General features: G+C 45.6%; 1 protein-coding gene across 5 annotated transcripts in view; it reads left to right on the top strand.

Moving 5' to 3' along the window:
* The window catches only part of ubr2 (ubiquitin protein ligase E3 component n-recognin 2), a 60,035-nt gene extending 44,711 nt beyond the window's left edge, over positions 1-15,324 (top strand). For 3 of the 5 annotated variants that reach the window (XM_085243052.1, XM_085243051.1, XM_085243053.1), the window contains 27 exons: positions 554-614; positions 700-824; positions 3,672-3,724; positions 3,841-3,943; positions 4,031-4,079; positions 4,161-4,315; positions 5,954-6,056; positions 7,227-7,336; positions 7,429-7,512; positions 7,616-7,794; positions 8,056-8,264; positions 8,345-8,438; positions 8,508-8,669; positions 8,814-8,902; positions 8,975-9,035; positions 9,119-9,267; positions 9,383-9,438; positions 9,615-9,711; positions 12,874-12,941; positions 13,032-13,170; positions 13,260-13,347; positions 13,425-13,555; positions 13,635-13,743; positions 13,821-13,955; positions 14,081-14,251; positions 14,329-14,430; positions 14,526-15,324. In XM_085243052.1, coding sequence (XP_085099178.1) covers positions 554-614; positions 700-824; positions 3,672-3,724; positions 3,841-3,943; positions 4,031-4,079; positions 4,161-4,315; positions 5,954-6,056; positions 7,227-7,336; positions 7,429-7,512; positions 7,616-7,794; positions 8,056-8,264; positions 8,345-8,438; positions 8,508-8,669; positions 8,814-8,902; positions 8,975-9,035; positions 9,119-9,267; positions 9,383-9,438; positions 9,615-9,711; positions 12,874-12,941; positions 13,032-13,170; positions 13,260-13,347; positions 13,425-13,555; positions 13,635-13,743; positions 13,821-13,955; positions 14,081-14,251; positions 14,329-14,430; positions 14,526-14,667 — 3,024 coding nt within the window. In that variant the 3' untranslated portion in view covers positions 14,668-15,324. Of the gene's footprint in view, positions 1-553; positions 615-699; positions 825-3,671; positions 3,725-3,840; positions 3,944-4,030; positions 4,080-4,160; positions 4,316-5,953; positions 6,057-7,226; positions 7,337-7,428; positions 7,513-7,615; positions 7,795-8,055; positions 8,265-8,344; positions 8,439-8,507; positions 8,670-8,813; positions 8,903-8,974; positions 9,036-9,118; positions 9,268-9,382; positions 9,439-9,614; positions 9,712-12,873; positions 12,942-13,031; positions 13,171-13,259; positions 13,348-13,424; positions 13,556-13,634; positions 13,744-13,820; positions 13,971-14,080; positions 14,252-14,328; positions 14,431-14,525 lie in introns of all 5 variants that reach the window. The other 2 variants (XM_085243050.1, XM_085243049.1) reach the window with 1 other exon arrangement.
* Positions 15,325-24,257: the final 8,933 nt, after the last annotated feature.

The raw sequence follows: 24,257 nt of genomic DNA, 5'->3' as shown, positions 1-24,257 counted from the left end.
GCGCATGACTTGAGGACGCGGCCGGGAATCCCGTCCGGACCAGTAGCTTTGCGCGCGTTCACCTTCCTGAAGCACTTCCGCACATCCTCCTCAGACACAGTGTGCGCACTGACGTCATCCGCGGTGCGCACACTGTCCGGTCTCATGGTGTTCGCTGTGTCGAATCTAGCGTAGAATACGTTTAGATCCTCACACAGAGAGGCCGTGGTCTGCGGTGTGCTGGTTTTCCCTCTAAAGTCTGTGATCGTGTTTAGTCCCTGCCACATACTCCGAGGGTTGTCAAACTGTTGCTCCACCCTGTCCCTGTACTCACGTTTGGCTGCTTTGATCATCTTCCGGAGTTGGTAATGTGCGTGTTTGTAGTCCGATGTGTTCGCGGAGGCAAAGGCGGTGCTCTGTGCCGCGCGAACATCTCCGTTAATCCAGGGTTTTTGATTTGGGAAGGATTTTAAGAAGGATTCAAGTCCTCAAAAATCCATTTGCAATGTTGAATCTTTCGAGTTAAACGCTACAGGTGTATGACTGACTCCTCCCACTCTGTCCTGTGTTTCAGGACCTGGTCCAGCAGAACACTCTCATCGAAGAGATGCTTCATCTCATCATTATGGTGGTCGGTGAGTTTGTTTCCTCTGAAAATGAGTCAGAGAGGTCGCCTTGTCCAGGTGCAACATTAGCACTGCCTCTGCATGTGTGTTACAGGTGAGCGGTACGTGGCGGGCGTTGGCCAGGTGGAGCCCTACGATGAGGTCAGAAGAGAAATCATCCACCTGCTGTCCATCAGACCGATGGCTCACAGCGAGCTTGCCAAGGCTCTACCTGAGAATGTGAGACCCTAACCTGTCTGTTAATGTTTTTTTAGTTATGCTGTTACATATTTGTAAGTATTTGTGAGTTCTGCTTTTAAAAGTTTATTAACCCTCTGGGCTCGACGGACGCGTCGGCACATCCAAATCACACGACCAATTTAAGATGACTTTGCAACAAGATGCAGCCAACCCGAGTCTCCAAGTTTAAAGTCTAAGTGCGGACTTCAAACTATATACAAGTTTTTAAGTTGTGTTGATAGGACACGAAAAACCAGAGTCATGATCAAAAATATACCTGATGTTTTTTGCTGAATACTATCGGCACTCTCTGCTTGTGACCAAATAAAAGAAAGAAAAAGCACCGCTTTCCTATTGGTGGAAAAATGTACCATGTCAACCAATCACAAAATGATATGGGAACATGTGACAATTGGTTGTTTAGGAAGAAGGAGAGGTTTTAGGAGTGACAGCGGTGAGAGAGTGTTTAGACACAAGAGATTTGTGACATTCAGTGTGTTTGGAGTGTGTAGTTGATGTGTACTTTTATGTAGTTTGCAGTTTTATGCAGTTACCCTGTACTTTTGTGTAGTTCGTGTGTACTTTTGTGTAGTTGGTGTGCAGTTTTGTGTAGTCTTTTGTGTTGTCGGTGGGTAGTTTTGTGTAGTTTGTGGCTAGTTAGTGCGTACTTTTGTGTAGTGTGTGCAGTTTTAACTACACTCAACAAAAATATAAACCCAACACCTTTGTTACTGCTCCCATTCCCCATGGGATGGACGTAGAGACCTAAAATTCATTCCAGATACACAATATAACCATCCCTCCCAAACAGTGGTCACAAATCAGTCCAAATGTGTGGTAGTGGGCACATCTGCTATATTGAGATAATCCATCCCACCTCACAGGTGTGCCACATCAGGATGCTGATCTGACATCATGAGTAGTGCACAGGTGTACCTCAGACTGCCCACAACAAAAGGCCACCCTGGAATGTGCAGTTTTGTCTCACAGCAAAATGCCACAGATGCCACAAGCAATGAGGGAGCGTGCAATTGGCATGCTGACAGCAGGAATGTCAACCAGATCTGTCGCCCGTGCATTGAATGTTCATTTCTCAACCATAAGCCGTCTCCACAGGCGTTTCAGAGAATATGGCAGCACATCCAACCGGCCTCACAACCGCAGACCTCGTGTAACCACACCAGCCCAGGACCTCCACATCCAGCAGGTTCACCTCCAAGATCGTCTGAGTCCAGCCACCCAGACAGCTGCTGGAACAATTGGTTTGCACAACCAAACAATTTCTGCACAAACTGTCAGAAACCGTCTCAGGGACGCTCAACTGCATGCCCGTCGTCCTCATCGGGGTCTTGACCTGACTCCAGCTCGTCGCCGTAACAGACTTGTGTGGGCAAATGCTCACATTCGATGGCGTCTGGCACGTTGGAGAGGTGTGCGCTTCACGGATGAATCATGGTTCACATTGTTCAGGGCAGATGGCAGCTGAGAATGTCCCAGTTCTTGCATGGCCAGCATACTCACCGGACATGTCACCCATTGAGCATGTTCGGGATGTGCTTGACCGGCGTATACGACAGCGTGTACCAGTTCCCACGAATATCCAACAACCTCGCACAGCCATTGAAGTGGAGTGGACCAACATTCCACAGGCCACAATTGACAATCTGATAGACTCCATGCGACGATGTGTTGCACTGCATGAGGCAAATGGTGGTCACACCAGATACTGACCGGTTCTGGGTCCCCAGACCCCCAATAGCGCAAAAAACTGCACATTCCAGGGTGGCCTTTTGTTGTGGGCAGTCTGAGGTACACCTGTGCACTACTCATGATGTCAGATCAGCATCCTGATGTGGCACACCTGTGAGGTGGGATGGATTATCTCAATATAGCAGATGTGCCCACTACCACACATTTGGACTGATTTGTGACCACTGTCTGGGAGGGATGGTTATATTGTGTATCTGGAATGAATTTTAGGTCTCTACGTCCATCCCATGGGGAATGGGAGCAGTAACAAAGGTGTTGCGTTTATATTTTTGTTGAGTGTAGTTAGTGGGTAGTTTTGTGTTGTTGGTGTGCAGTTTTATGTACTTAGTGTGCAATTTTGTGTAGTTAGTCGACTGCTGAATGTCACAGTTGCTGCCAAAAAGCCACCAAAGGCAGATTACAGTGTAAACTGTGTCTCCAACACCTGCTGCTGTCTGGCCTGCAGGTATTAGGCTGTGATGTTCTCCTTTATCTTATAGTGGACACAAATTATATTTTAGAGTGGCGGAAATAATTTGTGTCGCATGATATTTGATGCAGAACAGCTGATTGTTCTGTGAATTGTTTGAAATGGTTTGAAATGGCCCGCCTTGGCTGCATTTTTAGGTAAATAGATGCAAATAACTTGTGCATAGGTTATTAAAATGTACAGTTTATATTTGCATTTCAAATTACGAAAATGATTCATTAATGTTTGTGTTAGTTACAGCAAAAAATATAACCTTTTTTTCTACTCAGATTTTATGTTTTTTACCTGACTTTAGATCAGTTGTGTTAATACAACTGTAGTAGTTTGACTGTAAATTCAGACATGTGAGGTCGTGCTGAAAAGAATGATGCCAAACAAGGCAAAGTAAATGAGTAAAATCAAAGGTAACCCCAGAGCGTTAAACTCAGACACTTTGTAAGGCTCGATCATACAAGATCTGCTGAACAGGTGAACCCTGACTTACCTGAGGCTAAAATGTTTTGTTTGTTTGCTATTCAGTGTTTCTGAGCGCAGGGAATTTACTGTTTTTACTTCTGTGCGCTGAAACATTTTTAGTTTGATGTAATAACCTGAGTTTGTGTCTTCAGGGGAACAAGGAGACGGGGCTGGAGAGAGTCATCGACAGCGTGGCTTCATTCAAGTCAGTCTTCCACCTCAAATATCATCAGTCCACCTTAAATACACGTGCATCCTTACAATTTCTCTTTGTTCTCTATGTTACAATAACTGCAGTACTGAGTGTATTTGTACTAACAGGAAACCAGGTGTGACAGGTAGAGGGCTGTATGAGCTCCGCCCTGAGTGGAACAGATACTTCAACCTGTACTTCCATCACTACAGCAGAGCTGACCAGTCAAAGGTACGCTCACTGATCTGGATGCGGATCAGAGCGTTATTGATTGGTGTACGTGTTGTTGCTATGGTAACGCTGCGTCCTGTGTTTCAGGCTGAGGAAGCTCAGAGAAAGCTGAGGAGACAGAGTGGCGAGGACACAGGTAAGCACACCTGTACAAAACACCAGCAGGAAGACTGATGGATGACATGGTCACCTTGGTAACGTGTCTTTGTGTGCATAGCCCTGCCCCCTCCCCCTCCTCCCCCCCTCTGCCCTCTCTTCGGCAGCCTGGTGAACCTCCTGCAATGTGATGCGCTGCTCGCCATAGAGGGCGCCGTGCTGCAGTGGGCCGTGGAGCCCAGCGGGGGGGGCTGGACTGAGTCCATGCTGCAGAGGGTGAGTGTGTGTGTTTAGAATAGAGTAGCTCTTTATTGTCGTTGCACATGAAATAAAATGTAAATGAGGGAGCAGGGATAAATAAGCAACAGGAGGGACACACTGGAGAGGAGAGGTCTGGGAACCAGTCCAGAGACTTGGTCTGAACACAGTGTGAGTGGCCTGAGTGATGGGGGGTTAGTCAGACCATGGGCCTTTCTCAATACGCAAGTCCGTACTCGGGTTACAGACTCACGATTTGTACAACTGGAACACCAGCGTACTTGATGATGTCACAGTTTTTACTGCTGTCACCTCTTAATTTAACTGTGAGTAATATGTTATGAAGCTGAACTTTCATCTCAGCCAAACCGATTTACTCAGGAACAAATAAAACACTGAAATAAACCAAACATTAACATTTAGAAGTGATCTACGTGACTTATATATCATGTTTAACCTGAGTAGCCAAAGACCGCAGGTGGTTTGAAAACGATCTGCCGGTAGTTCGCTGTTCCTGCTGGCTCTAGTGACCCTTGACCTCCCGGTCAGCTATCGAATTGGTGGGTACAGACGTCTCTGAAAACGTCGGAGCACTTTTGCAAGTATGTGATGTTTTGATAAACCGAGCAGATATTTGAAGCTTACACAGCTACATTCTCGCCTGAAAGTATCTAAAAATTTTATTTTAAGAGTAATATTTAAATTTAAACGTTTTTAGCCGCACTCCTCCACCATTGCCATGTTTGAGCTTTGGACGAAATGCATTCTGGGATATTTAGCTGTACCAAGTACACACAAGTCACCGCCGATGTATGCTCGATAAAATTTGCGGAGCGAGAACACATCTGGGAATTTTTCACGTTCTCGGCTTGATGTGTACTTTGAATTGGAACAGTACTTGGTCTCCGACTGATGACATATCACGAGTCCACGAGTACTGTATTGTCCCCCTGGTAGGACGCTTGACCTGTTGGTGGCATTTGTAGAGTACAGATTGCAAACTTGCCTCATTAATGTCCCCAACAATGATATGGACAGATATGCTCTCTCTGCTGTTTACTAATAGTAAGCTGGAGGTGGTTGAGCGCTGAGCTAACGTTAGCATCAGGGGGATGTAAACAATGGTAACTATGGCTACCGTTAGCTTGCAAGGTAGATCAAAGGGACATGACATGACCTCTGAGTCCGGTGAGCAGTGACTGTTTATAGTTGTGTTGTTACGACTGTAGTCCTACAGCCCCTGCCCTTACCTTTGTTGTGGTCCTGGTGGTGTAGGGTCCAGCCTGGTGACTCCACTGGGGCATCAGGGATGTTAGGATGGAGCCAGGATTCAGTTACACTCAGTAGACAACACTCCCAGACAACACGGTTGTAGTACATCTCTGATTGTAGCTCCTCCCTTTTGTTTGTGAGGGATCTGGTGTTGGTGAGGAAGCTGGGTGAAAGCGGAGATTTGCGTTGCTGTTTTCGATAGTCAGCTCTGCGTCCCGCTTTTGTTTTCTCGTGTGTTCATCAGTGTTAGATCAGGTGACCAGCTTTAATGGCTGACTGTAATCATCACTGTGATCTTCAGAAACACCTGTAGAGGCCGCCCTCTGTCCTAAATAAAATGAACATCAGATTCAAAGTGTGTGTGTGTTTGTACCTCACCTGCAGGTGCTCCACCTGGTGGGCATGGCTCTGCTGGAAGAGCAGCAGCAGCTGGAGAGCAGCAGCGGAGATGAAGATGTCACTTTCAACTACACCTGCAAGATCACACGTTAGTACACCTGTGTGTATGTGTGTGTGTTTGAGTGTTTACCTGTGTGTGTGTGTGTGTGTTTGAGTGTTTACCTGTGTGTGTGTGTGTGTGTGTGTGTGTGTGTGTGTGTGTGTGTGTGTGTGTGTGTTTGAGTGTTTACCTGTGTGTGTGTGTGTGTGTTTGAGTGTTTACCTGTGTGTGTGTGTGTGTGTGTGTTTGAGTGTTTACCTGTGTGTGTGTGTGTGTGTTTGAGTGTTTACCTGTGTGTGTGTGTGTGTGTGTGTGTGTGTGTGTGTGTGTTTGAGTGTTTACCTGTGTGTGTGTGTGTGTGTGTGTTTGAGTGTTTACCTGTGTGTGTGTGTGTGTGTGTGTGTGTGTGTGTATGTGTGTGTGTTTGAGTGTTTACCTGTGTGTGTGTGTGTGTGTTTGAGTGTTTACCTGTGTGTGTGTGTGTGTGTGTGTGTGTGTGTGTGTGTTTGAGTGTTTACCTGTGTGTGTGTGTGTGTGTGTGTGTGTGTGTGTGTGTGTGTGTGTTTGAGTGTTTACCTGTGTGTGTGTGTGTGTGTGTGTGTGTGTGTGTGTTTGAGTGTTTACCTGTGTGTGTGTGTGTGTGTGTGTGTGTGTGTGTGTGTGTGTGTGTGTGTGTGTTTGAGTGTTTACCTGTGTGTGTGTGTGTGTGTGTGTGTGTGTGTGTGTTTGAGTGTTTACCTGTGTGTGTGTGTGTGTGTGTGTGTGTGTGTGTGTGTTTACCTGTGTGTGTGTGTGTGTGTGTGTGTGTGTTTGAGTGTTTACCTGTGTGTGTGTGTGTGTGTGTGTGTGTGTGTGTTTACCTGTGTGTGTGTGTGTGTGTGTGTGTGTTTGAGTGTTTACCTGTGTGTGTGTGTGTGTGTGTGTGTTTGAGTGTTTACTTGTGTGTGTGTGTGTGTGTGTGTGTGTGTTTACCTGTGTGTGTGTGTGTGTGTTTGAGTGTTTACCTGTGTGTGTGTGTGTGTGTGTGTGTGTGTGTGTGTTTACCTGTGTGTGTGTGTGTGTGTGTGTGTGTTTACCTGTGTGTGTGTGTGTGTGTGTGTGTGTGTGTTTACCTGTGTGTGTGTGTGTGTGTGTGTGTGTTTGAGTGTTTACTTGTGTGTGTGTGTGTGTGTGTGTGTGTGTTTACCTGTGTGTGTGTGTGTGCGTGTGTGTGTTTAGGTCCAGGTGAAGCACCCAGTACTTCAGGAAGTGTCCTGGCTCTGCTGGAAAGTCTGCAGAACACTCCTCACCTGGAAGTCCATAAAGACATGATCACCTGGATTCTCAAGGTAACCGCTGATGTCACTGTGATGTCATTGTGAATTAACACCAGAGTGAAGGTGTGAAGCTGAATCAGTATGATCTCTGTGTGTGTGTGTAGATGGTGTCAAACATCAAAATGATGAGAGAGCGAACATCGTCAGCCTCCTCTTTTACCGTCAGCCTGGAAAGAGGCTCTGAGGAGGTGAGACTCAGCACCGCTTCCTCTTCCCTGGTTATCTACTGACTGATTGGCTCATTAACGTATGTGTTGATTAAGTGATGAATTGATTGGTTCCGTGCTGCAGACGATGAGGGACAAAGATAAGGCAGAGAGGAAGAGGAAAGCGGAGATGGCGAGGCTCCGCAGGGAAAAGATCATGGCTCAGATGTCAGAGATGCAGAAACACTTCATCAACGAGAACAAAGAGCTGTTCCAGCAGAGCATGGAAGAGCTGGAGGCGTCCACGTCAGCTGCCGACCACAGGTACAACTGCATATTTACACCAGTACATTCCTAATACACCTGTATACCCACTTTCATTCACATTTACTAGATGCCTTACTATCAGCTGAGCACAGGTATGACTGTACAAAGCCGTATTTATCTGTTGGAATATGAAATGCACTTAACATTAAGTGCAGGCAAGGACTGGTACACCTGTGGACTCACCTGCTGCAGAGCACACGTGTGATTGAAGAGCTTATTCAGAGAATATTAAAAGATCCTCTCCCTCCTGCTTTACAGTCCTCCCAGTGCAGAGCTCACCTGTGTGTCCCAGGTGGCTGTTGGTCCCAGGAGGGTGGGAGGGACTGAGCGCCGACAGCTGGTCACCTGTATCCTGTGTCAGGAAGAGCAAGAGGTCAGAGGTCACAGCAGAGCAATGGTGCTTGCAGCATTTGTCCAAAGGTCCACTGTTCTGTCCAAAAACCGCCACTGCAACCTGCCCAACCCAGGTGGGCAGAGCTCCAGTTTGACATCATCAGGCGAGTGACCAGTCGAAGTTCAGGTGTTAACCTGTGATCGTGTGTTTCAGAGCACCGTGACCCCCTGTTCATGCACCCCGACCTCTGTCTGGGGATTCACACCGCCAGCTGTGGACACATCATGCACGCCACCTGCTGGCAGAGGTGACTCCCCTCACTTGCACACCTTCCAGTCGGCTCTCAGGATGTTACACCTGTCCTCACTCTGTTCAGGTACTTTGAGGCGGTACAGCTGAAGGAGCAGCGGCGTCAGCAGCGTCTGAGAGGCCACACGAGCTACGATGTGGAGAACGGCGAGTTCCTCTGTCCACTCTGCGAGTGTCTGAGCAACACCGTGATCCCCATGCTACCGCACGCAGCCTCACCTGACCACAGGTACGCTCACCTGACTGCAGTGAGACACTCACACAATAAGCACACCTGTGCTGACCACAGGTACACAGGTTCCTGGCTTTTACCTGATGTTGCGTGAATGGTTTTCTCTCTCTCTCTCTGTTTTTTTTTTTTCTTCTTCTTCAGTGTTGAAAATCCTAGTTTCGAGGTGTGGCTTAAGACAACCAATCAGCTGATAGCAGCTCTGCACTCTGCACACAGGACGCAGTCTGAAGGTGAGTTACCTGTAAGAAAACGGAGTCAAACTGAGCCGTGTGTGTTAATGTTAATTAATGCGTGTGTTACAGGTGCAGCAGAAGAGGCGGAGCCTGTCGTTCCTCAAGGGTTCAGAGTAGACTTCACGCCACAGTGAGTCATGTGCTGTTTGTACTGATCCTGATCAATAACCTAATGGGACATTACGTGGTGATGATGTCATTGTGATGTCACAGGAACCCATTCTCAAGCAGCATCAGTGAGATGATTACCACTTTCAGCCTGTCCACCTATAAGGTGGGACTGAAGGTGAACCCCAACGAGCAGGACCCCCGAGTCCCGGTGCTGAGCTGGTCCTCCTGCGCCTACACCATCCAAAGCATAGGTATACACACCCGAGACAGATGCACGCACAACCACCCGAGACAGGTGTACACCTGACACAGGTGTGCTCCCACCTGAGAGGTCACAGGTTGTCCTGTTATTTTGTTTTTCTGCAGAGCGCCTGCTAATGGATGAGGAGAAGCCACTTTTTGGAAGTTTACCTTGCCGACAGGTAACACTGTTTATGACAAAGAAGAGCTGTGAATGGTCAGGCAGAGGGGGTGGGGTTCAAGAAGAGTTCACCGAATATATTATAGATCAGTGTATTGATTACTGAGTTCTGTGCGTCGATTGGTCTCCGGCGGATGCTGCGGTTTCCTTGGTAACCTGATAATGTGTGTGTTGCAGGACGACTGTTTGAGTTCTCTCACCAGGTTCAGTTCAGTGTGTTGGACTGCAGCTCCTCTGAAAACTGTTCACACCCACTTCATCAGACTGTTGTCAGGTACAAACACACACAGTCTCATTTACACTCAATGCCTCAATTTACAAAAGAGACCTATTACTGACAAACACACTAAAATTTCAACAATAAAAGAAACAAAATGTAAAAGAGTCCCCAGAGACGATTTCACAGACGCATTTGTACGTCTTTTGAAGTCTGCAAGTGAAGAGAGCTTCAGATCGTTGTGCAATGAGGACAGAGCAGAAAAGGAGAAAGCCTTCTTCCCAAGCTCTGTACGAACTGATGGAACAACGAACGTAATGATGTCCTGAGTCTGCAGTCTGTGACTGTTTGTGCAACATATACTCTGATATATAAGAGGACAATAAATCAGAATAGATTTTATAGAGAAAGTGATACCTGCGTGGGGCCAATGAGGACCAGTCAACCTGAGAACAGTGGTGTGTTAAAGGTTTGCAGTCAGTTATAAATCTGAATGCCTGGCCATAGACAGCAAATCTAACAGGTGAAGAGAGCAAGCATAGGTATCCAGTAATGTCTGACATAAAATGCCATGATCAGCAGTGTCAAAGATTTCTGCTAGATCAATAAAAAGAGCTGCACTGTAGTTCTTTGTGTCCAAGGCTTCATAGACATCATTGAGAACAGTTAGAGTACTGCGCAGTTTCCTGATGAAAGGAGATAAAATACTATTTTCATCCAGATAACTTTGAAGTTGATTATTTACCAGTTTGGAACGACCACCCTCTCCAATCCAGACTCAACGACCTCCACCACACCTCTCACCCCCCTTTCCTCCTCCCTGAAACTCAGAATACACACTCAGGATGTGAGCCGACTATTCCAGAAACAGAAGCCCAGGAAAGCCCCCGGACCAGACGGCGTCTCACCGGTTGATCTGATATCCTCGTGTTGGTGTTGTTCCCAGATCATCATACTAAATGTTGTTCCAGGATCAACGTTGCAAGTGACCAATCAGAATGTTGTGATGTCATACTTTTGCGACTTCGGGAAAAACCGGCGTAAAACAAAAAACTGTACTTAAGCTGCGTGAAACCGCCTCTGTCCGCCGATCAACGGACCCTGACCCTGACCCTAACCGTAACCCTTTAATAAACAGTAAGCAGAATTGATATTGTCCTTGCAACATTGGAATTTCATAAATGCATGAATGGCTTGGTGCGCAAAGGAATAACGTCACAACAATGTGATTGGTCACTTGCAATGTTGAACCTGGAACAACATTTTCATGATGGTCTGGGAACAACACCAACACGAGGATATCAGATCATCTGCGTCTCACCCTCCTGCCTCAAAACCTGTGCTGAACAGCTGGCTCCCATCTTTACTCGCATCTTCAACAGATCCCTGGAGCTGTGTGAAGTTCCCTCCTGCTTCAAACGCTCCACCATCATCCCTGTTCCCAAGAAATCCACCATCACAGGACTGAATGACTACAGACCTGTCGCCTTGACGTCTGTGGTCATGAAATCCTTCGAACGACTGGTGTTAGCCCATCTGAAAGACATTACAGGCCACCAGCTGGACCCTCTGCAGTTTGCCTACCGGGCAAACAGGTCAGTGGATGATGCAGTGAACATGGGGCTGCATTACATCCTGCAACACCTTGACCGCCCGGGAACTTATGCCAGGGTCCTGTTTGTGGACTTTAGTTCGGCTTTTAACACCATTGTGCCTGAACTTCTTTCCTCCAAACTCTCCCAGCTCAGCGTGTCACCAGCTACCTGTCAGTGGATCACCAGCTTCCTGACAGACAGGAAGCAGCAAGTGAGGCTGGGGGAGATCACCTCTGAAACCCGGTCCCTCAGTATTGGTGCCCCTCAAGGATGTGTCCTCTCACCACTACTGTTCTACCTCTACACTAACGACTGCACCTCCAATAACTCAGCTGTCAAACTCCGAAAGTTTGCAGATGACACCACTGTCATTGGCCTCATTCAAGATGGTGATGAGTCTGCATACCGGCAGGAAGTTGAGCGGCTGGTACTCTGGTGCAGTCAGCACAATCTGGAGCTGAACACTCTTAAGACTGTAGAGATGACAGTGGACTTCAGGAGACATCCCTCAACTCTGCTCCCCCTCACCATATCAGACAGCCCCGTGTCAACTGTGAAGACCTTCAAGTTCCTGGGTACAACCATCTCCCAGGACCTGGAGTGGGAGACCAACATCAACTCCATCCTCAAAAAGACCCAGCAGAGGATGTACTTCCTGAGACAACTGTGGAAGTACAGTCTTCCACAGGAGCTGCTGATCCAGTTCTACACTGCGGTCATTGAGTCTGTCCTGTGCTCCTCCATCACAGTCTGGTATGGAGCAGCCACTAAACAGGACAGGAGCAGACTACAGCGGACTGTACGGGCAGCAGAAAGGATCGTCGGCACCCCCCCTGCCCTCCATCCAGGATCTGTACCTCTCAAGAACCAGGAAACGGGCAGGGAAAATCATTGCAGACCCCTCACACCCTGCACACAGACTTTTTGATCTGCTGCCCTCTGGCAGACGGTACAGAAGCCTGCAGACCAGGACCACCCGACACAGGAACAGTTTCTTTCCCCTCGCCATCTCCCTTCTTAACAGTTGACCTGTCACACTGCTCCCACTGCCAGACTGCAGCTGCCTTATGCACATTTTGTAGTATTCATTCCACCTCATTCATTTCTGTATTTTATGTATATAAGTTAGATTAGTTATTTATAGTTGGTTTACACAGCTTTGTGTATGTGTGAATGTGTGTGTGAATGTGTGGATGACTGGATGTGTAAAGCGCTTTGGGGTCCTTAGGGACTAGGAAAGCGCTATACAAATACAGGCCATTTACCATTTACCATGTATGTGTAATGTGTATATATAGACGTGTGTGTGTGTGTGTGTGTGTGTGTGTGTGTGTGTGTGTGTGTGTGTGTGTGTGTGTGTGTGTGATTTACATTGCTGTGCTTGAGAGCCACCATCTACCGGAACCAAATTCCCTGTATGTGTCTGCACATATACTTGGCCAATAAACACGATTCTGATTCTGGAAATTATCCTGCAATTATTAACCATTGAGGGCGATAACATTTATTTGATATATATATACACATATATTTATACATGTGTGTGAGTGTGTGTGTATATATATGTATATCTGTTATGTATATATATATATATATATATAATTGTGTGTGTTTGTTTGTTTAGCTCTGGTTCCAGACACTCAGGTAGAAAATACTCCGAGTATCCTCGAGATCGACATGTTTCACCTGCTGGTGAGTTTATACACCTGTCCATTGTGGACCACTTAAAGCTCAGTTTTCGTCGGGTGGGTGCAGGTGACTCTGATTTCTCGGCATCTGCAGGTTTACTCTGTGCTGGCATACTCCTCCGTTCACTGTTTGGACCAATCAGGATGCGGTGTGGTGGACTCGAGCCACCTCCACCTCCTTCACTTGGTCACTGTGGCTCACCTGGTTCAGATCCTGCTCACCTCCACCACAGGTGTCGCTCTCTCTCACTCACACACAGTCTCTTGAGTTTTGTGAACCCGATGCTTCTGTCTCACCTGTGTGTATTACCTGTGTGTGCAGAGGAGGTATGTATGGATCAGGACAACAGTGGATCAGAGGAGGAGCTCACCTGTCAGCTGTACAGCACACTGAGGAAACACCTGGGCAGGTGAGTTTGGATTGTGAGACATATTTACCCTGTTAGTACATTCAAAATCAGTAAAGAGGACTTCATTTCATCATCAGTGTGTTACCTGAGGTGTCCTCTGGGTGGCAGCTGTATCGTTGTCTTAAAGCTGGTGTCCTGCCGTTCCTCCGAGCCGCCGCCCTCTTCTTCCACTACCTGAACTCCACAGCGCCTCCCGCTGAGCTGATGAGTAAGACGAACACCGAGCAAAGTTCCTGTAACGATTCTGTTACACTGTGTGTTCACAGAAGTGTGTGTGTTTGTTGTAGTTGCAGGTCCTGGTCAGTGGGAGGCACTGTGCAGCTACCTCAGTCTGCCCTCCAACCTGCTGCTACTTCACCACAACCAGCAAACACTGCTGAAGCCGCTCATACACAGGTAACACCTGAATGACGCATCTCATACTCCAAAATACCTGGAAAAGCATTACCTGACACTCCTGTGTGTGTGTTCAGTTGGTGTTGTCATCCAGGTATGAGACAGACCCTGCAGGGGGGCGGAGCCATCATCAGGTTCCCCAGAGAGTCAAATCGACTCATCGAGTTGCCGGAAGATTACAGCGTGCTCATCAATCAGGCGTCCAGCTTCACGTCAGTGAACACACAGTGAGATCAGAGTGATCGATTTAAAAAGGATCAATGCTGTGAAGTTCTTTTGTGAGGTGACCTGAAACTTTGCCGGCCCATCTGAACTCACCTGAGTGTTACATGTGCAGGTGTCCGCGCTCAGGCGGGGATAAGTCTCGCGCTCCCACGCTGTGCCTGGTGTGCGGCTGCATGCTGTGCTCTCAGAGTTACTGCTGTCAGACGGAGGTGGACGGCGAGGACGTGGGCGCCTGCACCGCACACACCTTCACCTGCGGAGCTGGCCTCGGCCTATTCCTCAGGTAACGCCTGCACAAGTGAACTGACGCATGTCGCTCGGCCATGCCCTGCTAACCTGTGTGTGTCTGTGTGTGAGCAGGGTCAGAGAGAGTCAGGTGTTGTTTGTAGCAGGTAAAACAAAGGGCTGCTTCTACCCGCCCCCATACCTGGATGACTATGGAGAAACTGACCAGGGCCTCAAGTATGTACGTTTGGTTGTTCAGCCCCACCCCCTCTACCAGTTTGTTTGGCCCCACCCCTGACCACACCCTCTACCTGTTTATTTGTTTGTTACAGGCGTGGGAATCCTCTCCACCTGTGTGCCGAGCGTTACAGGAAGATCGAGCGCCTGTGGCGCCAGCACGGCATCGCTGAGGTCATAGGTCACGCCCAGGAGGCCAATCAGGCGCTGGTTGCTATCGACTGGCAGCACCTGTGATGTTTGACTCTGCGCCGCCCCTGCCCTTAGAGAGACACTGATTGGCTCTCAATTGTGTCCCGCCCCTTTCTATATAAAACCACATCCTTGAACCAATAAGCTGCCTGCTTGATGCTAAGTTGCTTTCAGGGATTTTTCACCTTTGACCCTCCACATGTCTCTCCACCAATCAGTGTGGGACAGGAACAGGAAACTCGAATTCGGTCCAGTGACGCCCTGCCTCCTGACTTCAAACACATCACCACCTTCATTTCTGATTGGCTAAGAGCATAAAGCAGCCATCTCCATGGTAGCAGATTGATGGATGGATGGTCAGTAAAGTGTCTGGTAGGGGTTGAGCTTCAGCTGAAGACTGATCAGTGAAGACATATCAGAGCACATATCAGCGATCGATCGCTTTTTACTTTAGTTTAACATTTTGCTTAGAACTGATTGGTGGCGTGCTGTGTGATGTCACTTTCTGTGTTTTACTTTTGAATGCTGAGAATTATTTAAAACATGGCGCGGTCAGGTCTTCAGCTTGATGTCTTTTGTTTTTTGGGGGTATTTTTTAATGGCTGTCAGCTGAGCGCCTCATTGATCACATGATCTGTTAATATGTGAATTCCTGTATAAACGAGGACGTGTATGATAAAAACAATAAAAACTTTAAAGTGACATCACTTCCTGTCAGTTCATTACTTCAGGGGCAGATACCCTGTTATGAGGACATAGACATTCCAGTAAGCCTGCTCTCACCTGCCAGGTGGGTCAAATCTGTGGAGGTAAAGAAGTAGCTAATCAATAAACTGAGAAAACACCTGCTGGAGGTGGAGCTTGTTCAAGTGAAGCAAAGATTGGTTGTTGTTGTTTTTTTATATTGACAACTTTTAATTGCGCTGAGCAAACATGAAAATGTGGAAATCCTATAAAAGGTAAGAATGTGTGTGTATTGCTCATATTGAGGTGTATTCATTTATAGGTGATTTACTGTATCAGAAACTTCAGTCAGACTCAGTTGAGTCGCTTTCTTGTGGAAGGCTAGGTGACGTCAGCGACACGACAAATCGTCAGCGATTTGTCAGGAACCTGATAAGTTGATGACAGTACTTGGAGGTGAAACAATTTTTTATTTTATTCTATTTTATTAAGTTTTGTTTTTTGTTTTTTTTGCTTGTCAGTGATTGATACATCCATTCTTAAGTTGGCTCATAAAAGCTCCTTCAGCTTTGCCTAATCTGACCAATGCCGCTTGTAAGTCCTCTCAGACTCACTCAGGGCGTCTTTAGGGTTTCTTTTTTTTTTTTTTTTTTTTTTTTTTAGGTTTTCCCAGTCTTCTCATTTTTAGTAAAAACTCACTCAGAAATTTGACAGTTTTAACTAACAGACTCCAGTTTGTGCATGTAAATGGAGAGTCCTCTTCACACACTGAGGTTAATTATGGAGTTCCACAGGGTTCAGTGCTAGGACCAATTCTGTTTACATTATACATGCTTCCCTTAGGCAGCATCATTAGAAGACATAGCATACATTTACACTGCTATGCAGATGACACCCAGCTCTATCTGTCCATGAAGCCAGATAACACACACCAATGAGTTAAACTGCAGGAATGTCTTAAAGACATAAAGACCTGGATGGCTGCTAACTTTCTGCTTCTTAATTCAGATCAAACTGAGGTTATTGTACTCGGCCCTGAAAATCTTAGAAATATGGTCTCTAAGCAGATTCTTACTCTGGATGGCATTACCTTGGCCTCCAGTAATGCTGTGAGGAACCTTGGAGTCATTTTTGACCAGGACATGTCCTTCAATGCACATATTAAACAAATATGTAAGACTGCTTTCTTCCATTTGTGCAACATCTTATCCATCACCTTAACACTAAACTGAACAGATCACACAACACTCGCGCTCTGTACCAGAAGGGCCAAACTTGGCACTAGTGGATGATGAGAGTCAAACCTTAGATACTGATCCGTATGCGTAGGTTTCCGGTACACATCAGCTTTTAGATGTCCCCCATTACTGATGGAAATCTCACAGTCTAAGAAGACTAACCTGCCACTTTTCATATCCTCCCTGGTGAATTTGATGTGTCAGTCCAACAAGTTAATGTGATCTGTGAAATGTGGTACGTCCTGAGATTTGATTTTCACCCAGGTGTCATCCACATATCTCAACCAATGGCTTGGTGGTTTTCCAGGGTAGGATAGCAAAGCCCTCTTTTCCACAACCATACCATAGTTTATTTCTAAAGCACTTTGGTCAGCCATGTGCTGTTTTTGAAGTGCTGCACAACAGAAATATAAGAGGGACAGTAAGAATAATAAATATGATGAATAAATAACAATAATGATAACAATAAAATAACATTATCAGTTACCCACCGAGTCAAAGGCCAGCGAGTGAAAATAAGTTTTTAATGTGGATTTAAAAACCAGCACTGATGTAGACTGCCTGATGTGAAGACGAAGATCATCCAAAGCTTCGGAGCCACAATAGAGAACACTCTGTCTCTAAGTTTCAGCTGTGCTTTCAGGACTGAGAGCATTTGAGAAAGAAGGCTTGACCTTCGACAGACGGCTGAGGTGATAGGATGAAGATTTCACCACCCCGTTTACGTGGCCATCAAAACTAAGTGTAGAGTCGATTTTTATCCCAAGATTAGTAACTGAGCTCTTCAGGTGAGGGTCAGAGCAGCAAAGTCAACATCTGGGGTACCAGAGGAACGACTGGGACCAAATAAAATTGCTTCTGTTTTATGCTCATTAAAATTTAAAAGATTTTGAGTGATCCCTGATTTATCATCACTAAGACGATCAAGCATGTCCTATGGAGGAGCTATGAGAGTGACTGAAAGCTGGCAATCATCAGCATATAGAAGAAATGCAATTGTGTTTCTGAAGATCGTACCCAGTGCAGGAGATACAATGAAAACAATAATGGCCCAAGAATAGATCCCTGCGGTACCCCCCATGGCAGAGGGACCAGAGAGGATGAGGCCTAACCCAACGTAAGACAAAAGTTCCTGAGGGATATGATTTTATCCACGAAAGTGCCAAGCCACCTCTAATGCTTCCATGACTGGAACGCAAGTGAAGAGAGATGTAACATCGTACAAAACCATGGTTTCATCTGCCTCCATAACGACATCTCTCACCTTCTCAACAAAATCCAAGGTGTTCTGGATGTGGTGTTCAGAGCTGCCTACCAACGGGATGAGGATCGAAGCCAAAAACCTTCAGAGTTATAGGATCATTGGTGATTGATCAGTGGTTGTTGATCAATGGTCATCGCAGTTTGCATTTTAATCTTGATAAACTGACCTCACAGGCCATTCTTAGTCAGTGGTGCTAGTTTTTGTCATTATGCAAATGTCCTGTTTATAAGGTTGGAAACCTGCAGTCAGCTGAGACTGAAGACGTCACCTGATGATGATGAAACGTTTCTCCAAACGTCCAGATGAACAGAATCAACTTTTGGGATTTCCTTCCCTGGATGATTGAGAGTGCATCAAGGTAAGCGACGGTAAGTGACGAGTAAGGTAAGCGACCCATGTTGTAGGTGACGTCAGACGCCGGAGAATTGGCGGAAAAAAAGCAAATGGTAGCATAGAGTTTAACAAAAGTTTTTCAAGCTTCAGTATTACCAAATATACTAATCAATTGTCATATAACTAACAACATCTGTTTTATCATCTCTAACACCCTGGAGGACAACGGGGAGAGTTTAGACGCTCTCCAAGATTACATCGACCGCTGTTTTCAAGATTTAGTAATGAAGAAGGCCCAGAGTGCATCCTCCCCGACCAAAATTGAGACGCCGTCATCGAAGAGATGTCGCCCGGCAGACTCCCCCGGTACAACATCGCCTGCCGGCAAAGACATCGCAGACATCCTGGAGTCAATCGACAAGCGATTGTCCAGTTTCGATGCGAGGCTGTCCCTGGTGGAGATTTTACACCGGGAATTTAAATCTCTGAGAGAATCCCTGGAATTCAGCCAGCAGCAGGTGGAAACGCTTGCCGCTGAAAATGCCACGCTACGGGAGTCGGTCAAATCTCTCACCAATAACGTGACCCAGCTAAACATTGAAAATAAAAAAATAAAAGAGTCCGTTATCGATCTACAAGCCCGTAGCATGAGAGATAATCTTGTGTTTTCTGGTATTCCAGAATCTGCCGGAGAGGACGCGGAGGCAACGGTGAAAAGCTTCATCAAAATCCACCTGAAGCTGCCGGAGGACACCGTAAAGAACATCGACTTCGATAGAGTACATCGCTTGGGGGGCGTGAGGTCGCGGACCGGGAGACCACGGCCTATTGTGGCCAAATTCGGTCAATTCAAACAGAAGGAACAGGTGAAGAGTCGCGGCAGAGAGCTGAAAGGAACGGACTTCAGCGTGAACGACCAGTTCCCCAAAGAGATCCTGGAACGACGCAAGGTCCTGTTCCCAGTTCGACGTAGCTTCATCCAGAAAGGCTTCCGTGCTGTCATCGCCGTGGACCGGCTCTACGTGAACGGACAGCTGTACCGCGACCCCGGCACCACACCGTGGTTATATTGACTGCACTCCAGATAAGAACCCGCTACACTCTTTTCTTATTCATTCACACTTTCCCCTTTAACATGGGTTTAACCTAGTAATATCAATATGATGTCATAGCAGATATAACACTGTCACCCTCCGTCATTGCTTTAATTGGAATGTTTCCGTTTCGTTTCTTTTCTTTTGTTGTTGCTCACAGTTCATGTGGTTTCTTTCTTTCTCTTGTGTTTCACCTCTGTGATCACCCACTTCCCCACTCACCTACAAACAACACCCTCTATTTCTCCATATTTTCACACCACGATCACGCAAACACATCCGCTCAACGGCAGCACATTCACAACAGCCTCACAGCACGCACAGACTTGCAGGACACATAAGCAAGCCACGCTTGTTCATATTAGTGAATATTCACACACATAGTCAGACTTATGGAGCCTCTCACCACACTTCTTTTTCTCTTTCTATTTACAAACAAGGGATGTTTCCACATTCTCTCCACCTGTCTAAACGAAACACCCAGCGTACATCATTAGACATACACACACAATTATGGGCATGCTGAGGTTTGTCACATGGAATGTAAATGGAGCTGGCACCAGAGGAAAGAAGTTAAAGATATTTAACCAGCTTAAAAAACTACAGGCAGATGTTGTTTTATTACAAGAAACTCACAGACCTGTCACAGGTTTAAACGAACTTAAAACACCTGAGTTTCCTAACGTGTTTGCAGCCTGTTATAATTCTAGACAACGGGGAGTAGCAATTTTAATACATAAAAATGTTAATTTTACAGTGCTCGATACAGTTATAGATCCAGAGGGTAGATTTCTAATTATTAAACTATCAATATTGAACAAAAAACTATGTATTGTAAGTATATATGGTCCAATGGTGCAGGAGAACTGACAGACATATTCAACCTGTCCTTGGCCCACGCTGTGGTACCGGCCTGCTTCAACTCCACCTCCATCGTCCCGATACCCAAAAACTCCAACCCATCTTGCCTCAATGACTACCGCCCAGTAGCACTCACCCCCATCATCACTAAGTGCTTAGAGCAGCTGGTCCTAGCACACTTCAAATCCTGTCTCCCCCCCACCCTGGACCCCCACCAATTCACATACCGCCAGAACAGGAGCACAGAGGATGCAGTCTCCATCGCACTGCACTCTGTCCTCTCACACCTGGACAACAACAACACCTACGCCAGAATGCTGTTTATAGACTTCAGTTCAGCATTCAATACAATCCACCCCTCACAACTCATCAGGAAACTGACAGACCTGGGCATCAGTTCCCTCATCTGCAAATGGTTACTGGACTTCCTGACCAACCGCCCCCAACATGTCCGGCTGGATAACCGCTGCTCATCTACCATCACAATGAACACCGGTGTACCACAAGGCTGTGTGATGAGCCCTTTCCTCTACTCCCTCTTCACCCACGACTGCAGAACTGCTGATGGTTCCAACACCATCATTAAGTTTGCAGATGACACCACGGTGATTGGCCTCATCAGTGACAACGATGAGGCCGCCTACAGGGAGGAGGTGGATCGTCTGGCTGAGTGGTGCGACACAAACAACCTGCTGCTTAACACCGAGAAGACCAAGGAGCTCATCGTGGACTACAGGAGGAATGCTGACCCACATCCACCCATCCACATTAAGGGGACGGCTGTGGAGCGTGTGAGCAGCTTCAAGTTCCTGGGAGTCCACATCTCCGAGGATCTCACCTGGACGACCAACTGCTCCAAGCTGGTCAAGAAGGCTCACCAGCGCCTCTTCTTCTTGAGGACTCTGAGGAAGAACCACCTGTCCTCAGACATCCTGGTGAACTTCTATCGCTGCACCATCGAGAGCATCCTGACCAACTGTATAACAGTCTGGTACGGGAACTGCTCTGCCTCGGACCGGAAGGCGTTGCAGAGGGTCGTGAAAACTGCCCAGCGCGTCGCCGGAGCACCACTTCCTGCCATAAAAGACATCTACAGGAAGCGGTGTCTGAAAAGGGCTGGGAAAATCATCAGAGACCCCAGTCACCCATCACATGGACTCTTCACCCTCCTGCCCTCTGGGAGGCGCTACAGGAGCCTCCGGACTAAGACCACCAGGTACCGGAACAGCTTCTTCCCCACAGCTGTCAGACTCCTGAACTCTGCCTCCTGACATCTGACCCACGTTAAACTCATGGACTGAACATACACACACACACACACAATGGACAACTGTACCCTCAAACACACAATAATAACATGGAGTGAACCACCACTCACAACCACTAGCACTTTATATAGCCTCTGTAGAAATTATCCACACCCTCACTTACCTTAACTGCACTACTGTATAGCCCTGTGTAAACAATCATTCTGTACATACGATAATTTTTAACCCTACAACTGTTTACAACTTGCATAGTTCCCATTTCTGTATAGCTGTATATCTCAGATTCCTGTAAAGTTATTTATTTCATATTCTGTATAGTTTTTCATATTTATATCCTGTTCATAGCCTGTACATAGCTTGTACTCACTACAGCCTGTACATACTTATAGTTATAGAATATTCACAACATACTTCATACCGTGTACATTATAACATAATAGACCCATTTCTGTAATATACTTACATATCTATATTATTGCTAATATATATTGTAATATATCTATATCACTAAGCACTTCTGGATGGATGCAAACTGCATTTCGTTGCCCTGTACCTGTGCATGTGCAATGACAATAAAGTTGAATTCTATTCTATTCTATTCTATTCTAAATGTTGATGAACCCTCATTCTTCCACGGATTTTTTAGTGCACTCTCTGAACACCTCGAATGCACACTCATTCTTGGCGGTGACCTCAACCTTGGACTAAATGAAGACATGGATAGGCTCAACACAACAGGAACTCAGCGCAATTGGCAATCCACAAATATAATCAAACAGTATATGAGCGACTTTGGTCTTTGCGATGCATGGCGCTCCCTTCACCCCAACAGTAAGGAATATACTTTTTTCTCACATGTCCATCACTCTTACTCTCGTCTGGATTATTTTCTGGTCAGCAGCTCACTGCCGAACGACATTTCAGACACTGAGATTCATCCTATAGCTGTCAGTGATCATGCTCCTGTATCTTTAACACTAATGCACAAGAATAACACTACGCCAAGTAAAAACTGGAGATTTAATACATCATTGCTTAAAGATGAAGACTTTATTAAATATTTTAAAAAGGAATGGACTTCATATTTAGATTTTAATGACACTCCCGGAATATCTGAGAGGTAAAATAATTTCTTTCTCATCACATAAAAAGAAAGAAGAAAACAAAAATATTCAGGAATTAGAAAAAAACATCAAATCACTAGAAGAAGCCTACGCGTGCGACCAAGATCAGGAAACATTGAACAAAATACGCAAGACAAAACTAGAATTAAATGAAACTATTAATAAAAAAACACAATTCCTTATACAAAGACTTCGCTTGCAGAATTTTGAACACAGTAACAAATCAGGTCGATTTCTAGCTAACCAGTTAAAAATAAATAAAGAAAAAACAACTATATGTGCTGCTAAAGATTTATCGGGGAACACAATATATGACCCTGGAAGAATAAACAAAATTTTTAGGGATTTCTATGAAACTTTATACTCACCACAAATAAACCCATCTAAAAATGAAATTGATCTGTTCCTTGACAGCGTAACTCTTCCAAAATTACTAGACAGTCAAGCAATGGAACTGGATTTGCCACTGACGCCAAGTGAATTCCAGGAAGCCCTGATAAGTATGCCCAATAATAAGGCTCCAGGTCCAGACGGCTTTCCTGCAGAATTCTACAAAGAATTCTGGACAATTCTGGCACCAGTATTCCACGGAATGATGCAGGAAATCGAGGAAAATGGCAGACTACCACCAAATATGAATTCTGCCAACATTAGTCTCCTGCTAAAACCAGGCAAAGACCCTTTATTTCCCTCAAGCTATCGTCCAATTTCTCTTTTAAATGTAGACCTTAAAATAATCTGCAAAGCTCTCTCAAAGAGATTAGAGAAAATAACCCCCCTCTTAATTCATCCTGACCAAACTGGTTTCATAAAAGGTCGGCACTCCTCAACAAACACTCGTAGATTACTTAATTTAATAGACTACTCATACAATAAAAACATCGAAACCACAATATTATCTCTAGATGCAGAAAAAGCATTTGATAGAGTTAACTGGAAATTTTTATTTGCAACTTTCATAAACTGGATAAGAATATTATACAATTCCCCAACAGCTCGTATCAGAACAAATGACCAGACATCCTCCAGCTTCTGTCTTCTGAGGGGCACCAGACAGGGATGCCCACTCTCCCCTTCACTTTTTGCAATTTTTATCGAACCTCTAGCAGCAGCATTTAGACAGGCTACAACAATTAAGGGCATAAAATGTAAGAACATAGAACATAAAATCAGTCTCTATGCGGATGATGTGTTGCTTTTTCTGCAAAACACACAAACCAACCTCTCTGAGGTAATTACTCTACTAAACTGGTTTTCAAGAGTTTCAGATTATTCAATTAACTGGCCAAAATCCACAGTTCTCCCCATTAACTGCTCCTTCCATAATTCTTCCTCTGCCCCACTGCAATCCGGAAATATTAAATATTAAGGTATTAATGTTTCTCCTAAGCTTTCAGACTTAACTAAATTAAACCACATCCCACTTCTAAAGAAAGTAGAAGGCGATCTGACTAGATGGAAATCTTTACCCATATCACTCATGGGAAGGGTCGCCACTATAAAAATGATGATCTTGCCAAAAATAAATTACTTATTTTTGATGATCCCTAACAAACCATCACAAGATTGGTTCAGATCTCTGGATTCATATATTTCCAAATTCCTTTGGAAAGATAAACCCCCGCATATCAGCTTAAAAACGCTACAAAGAACTAGAGATGGACCGATCCGATATTACGTATCGGTATCGGTCCGATACTGACCTAAATTACTGGATCGGATATTGGAGAAAAATAAAAAATGTAATCCGATCCATTAAATATCACGAA

Source organism: Mchenga conophoros, linkage group LG13, assembly GCF_057382185.1.
Source record: "Mchenga conophoros isolate Kocher_MC1m ecotype Shallow Benthic linkage group LG13, M_conophoros_male_GT1.1, whole genome shotgun sequence".
NCBI lineage: Eukaryota > Metazoa > Chordata > Actinopteri > Cichliformes > Cichlidae > Mchenga > Mchenga conophoros.
This window is presented reverse-complemented; position numbering and strand designations above follow the sequence as displayed.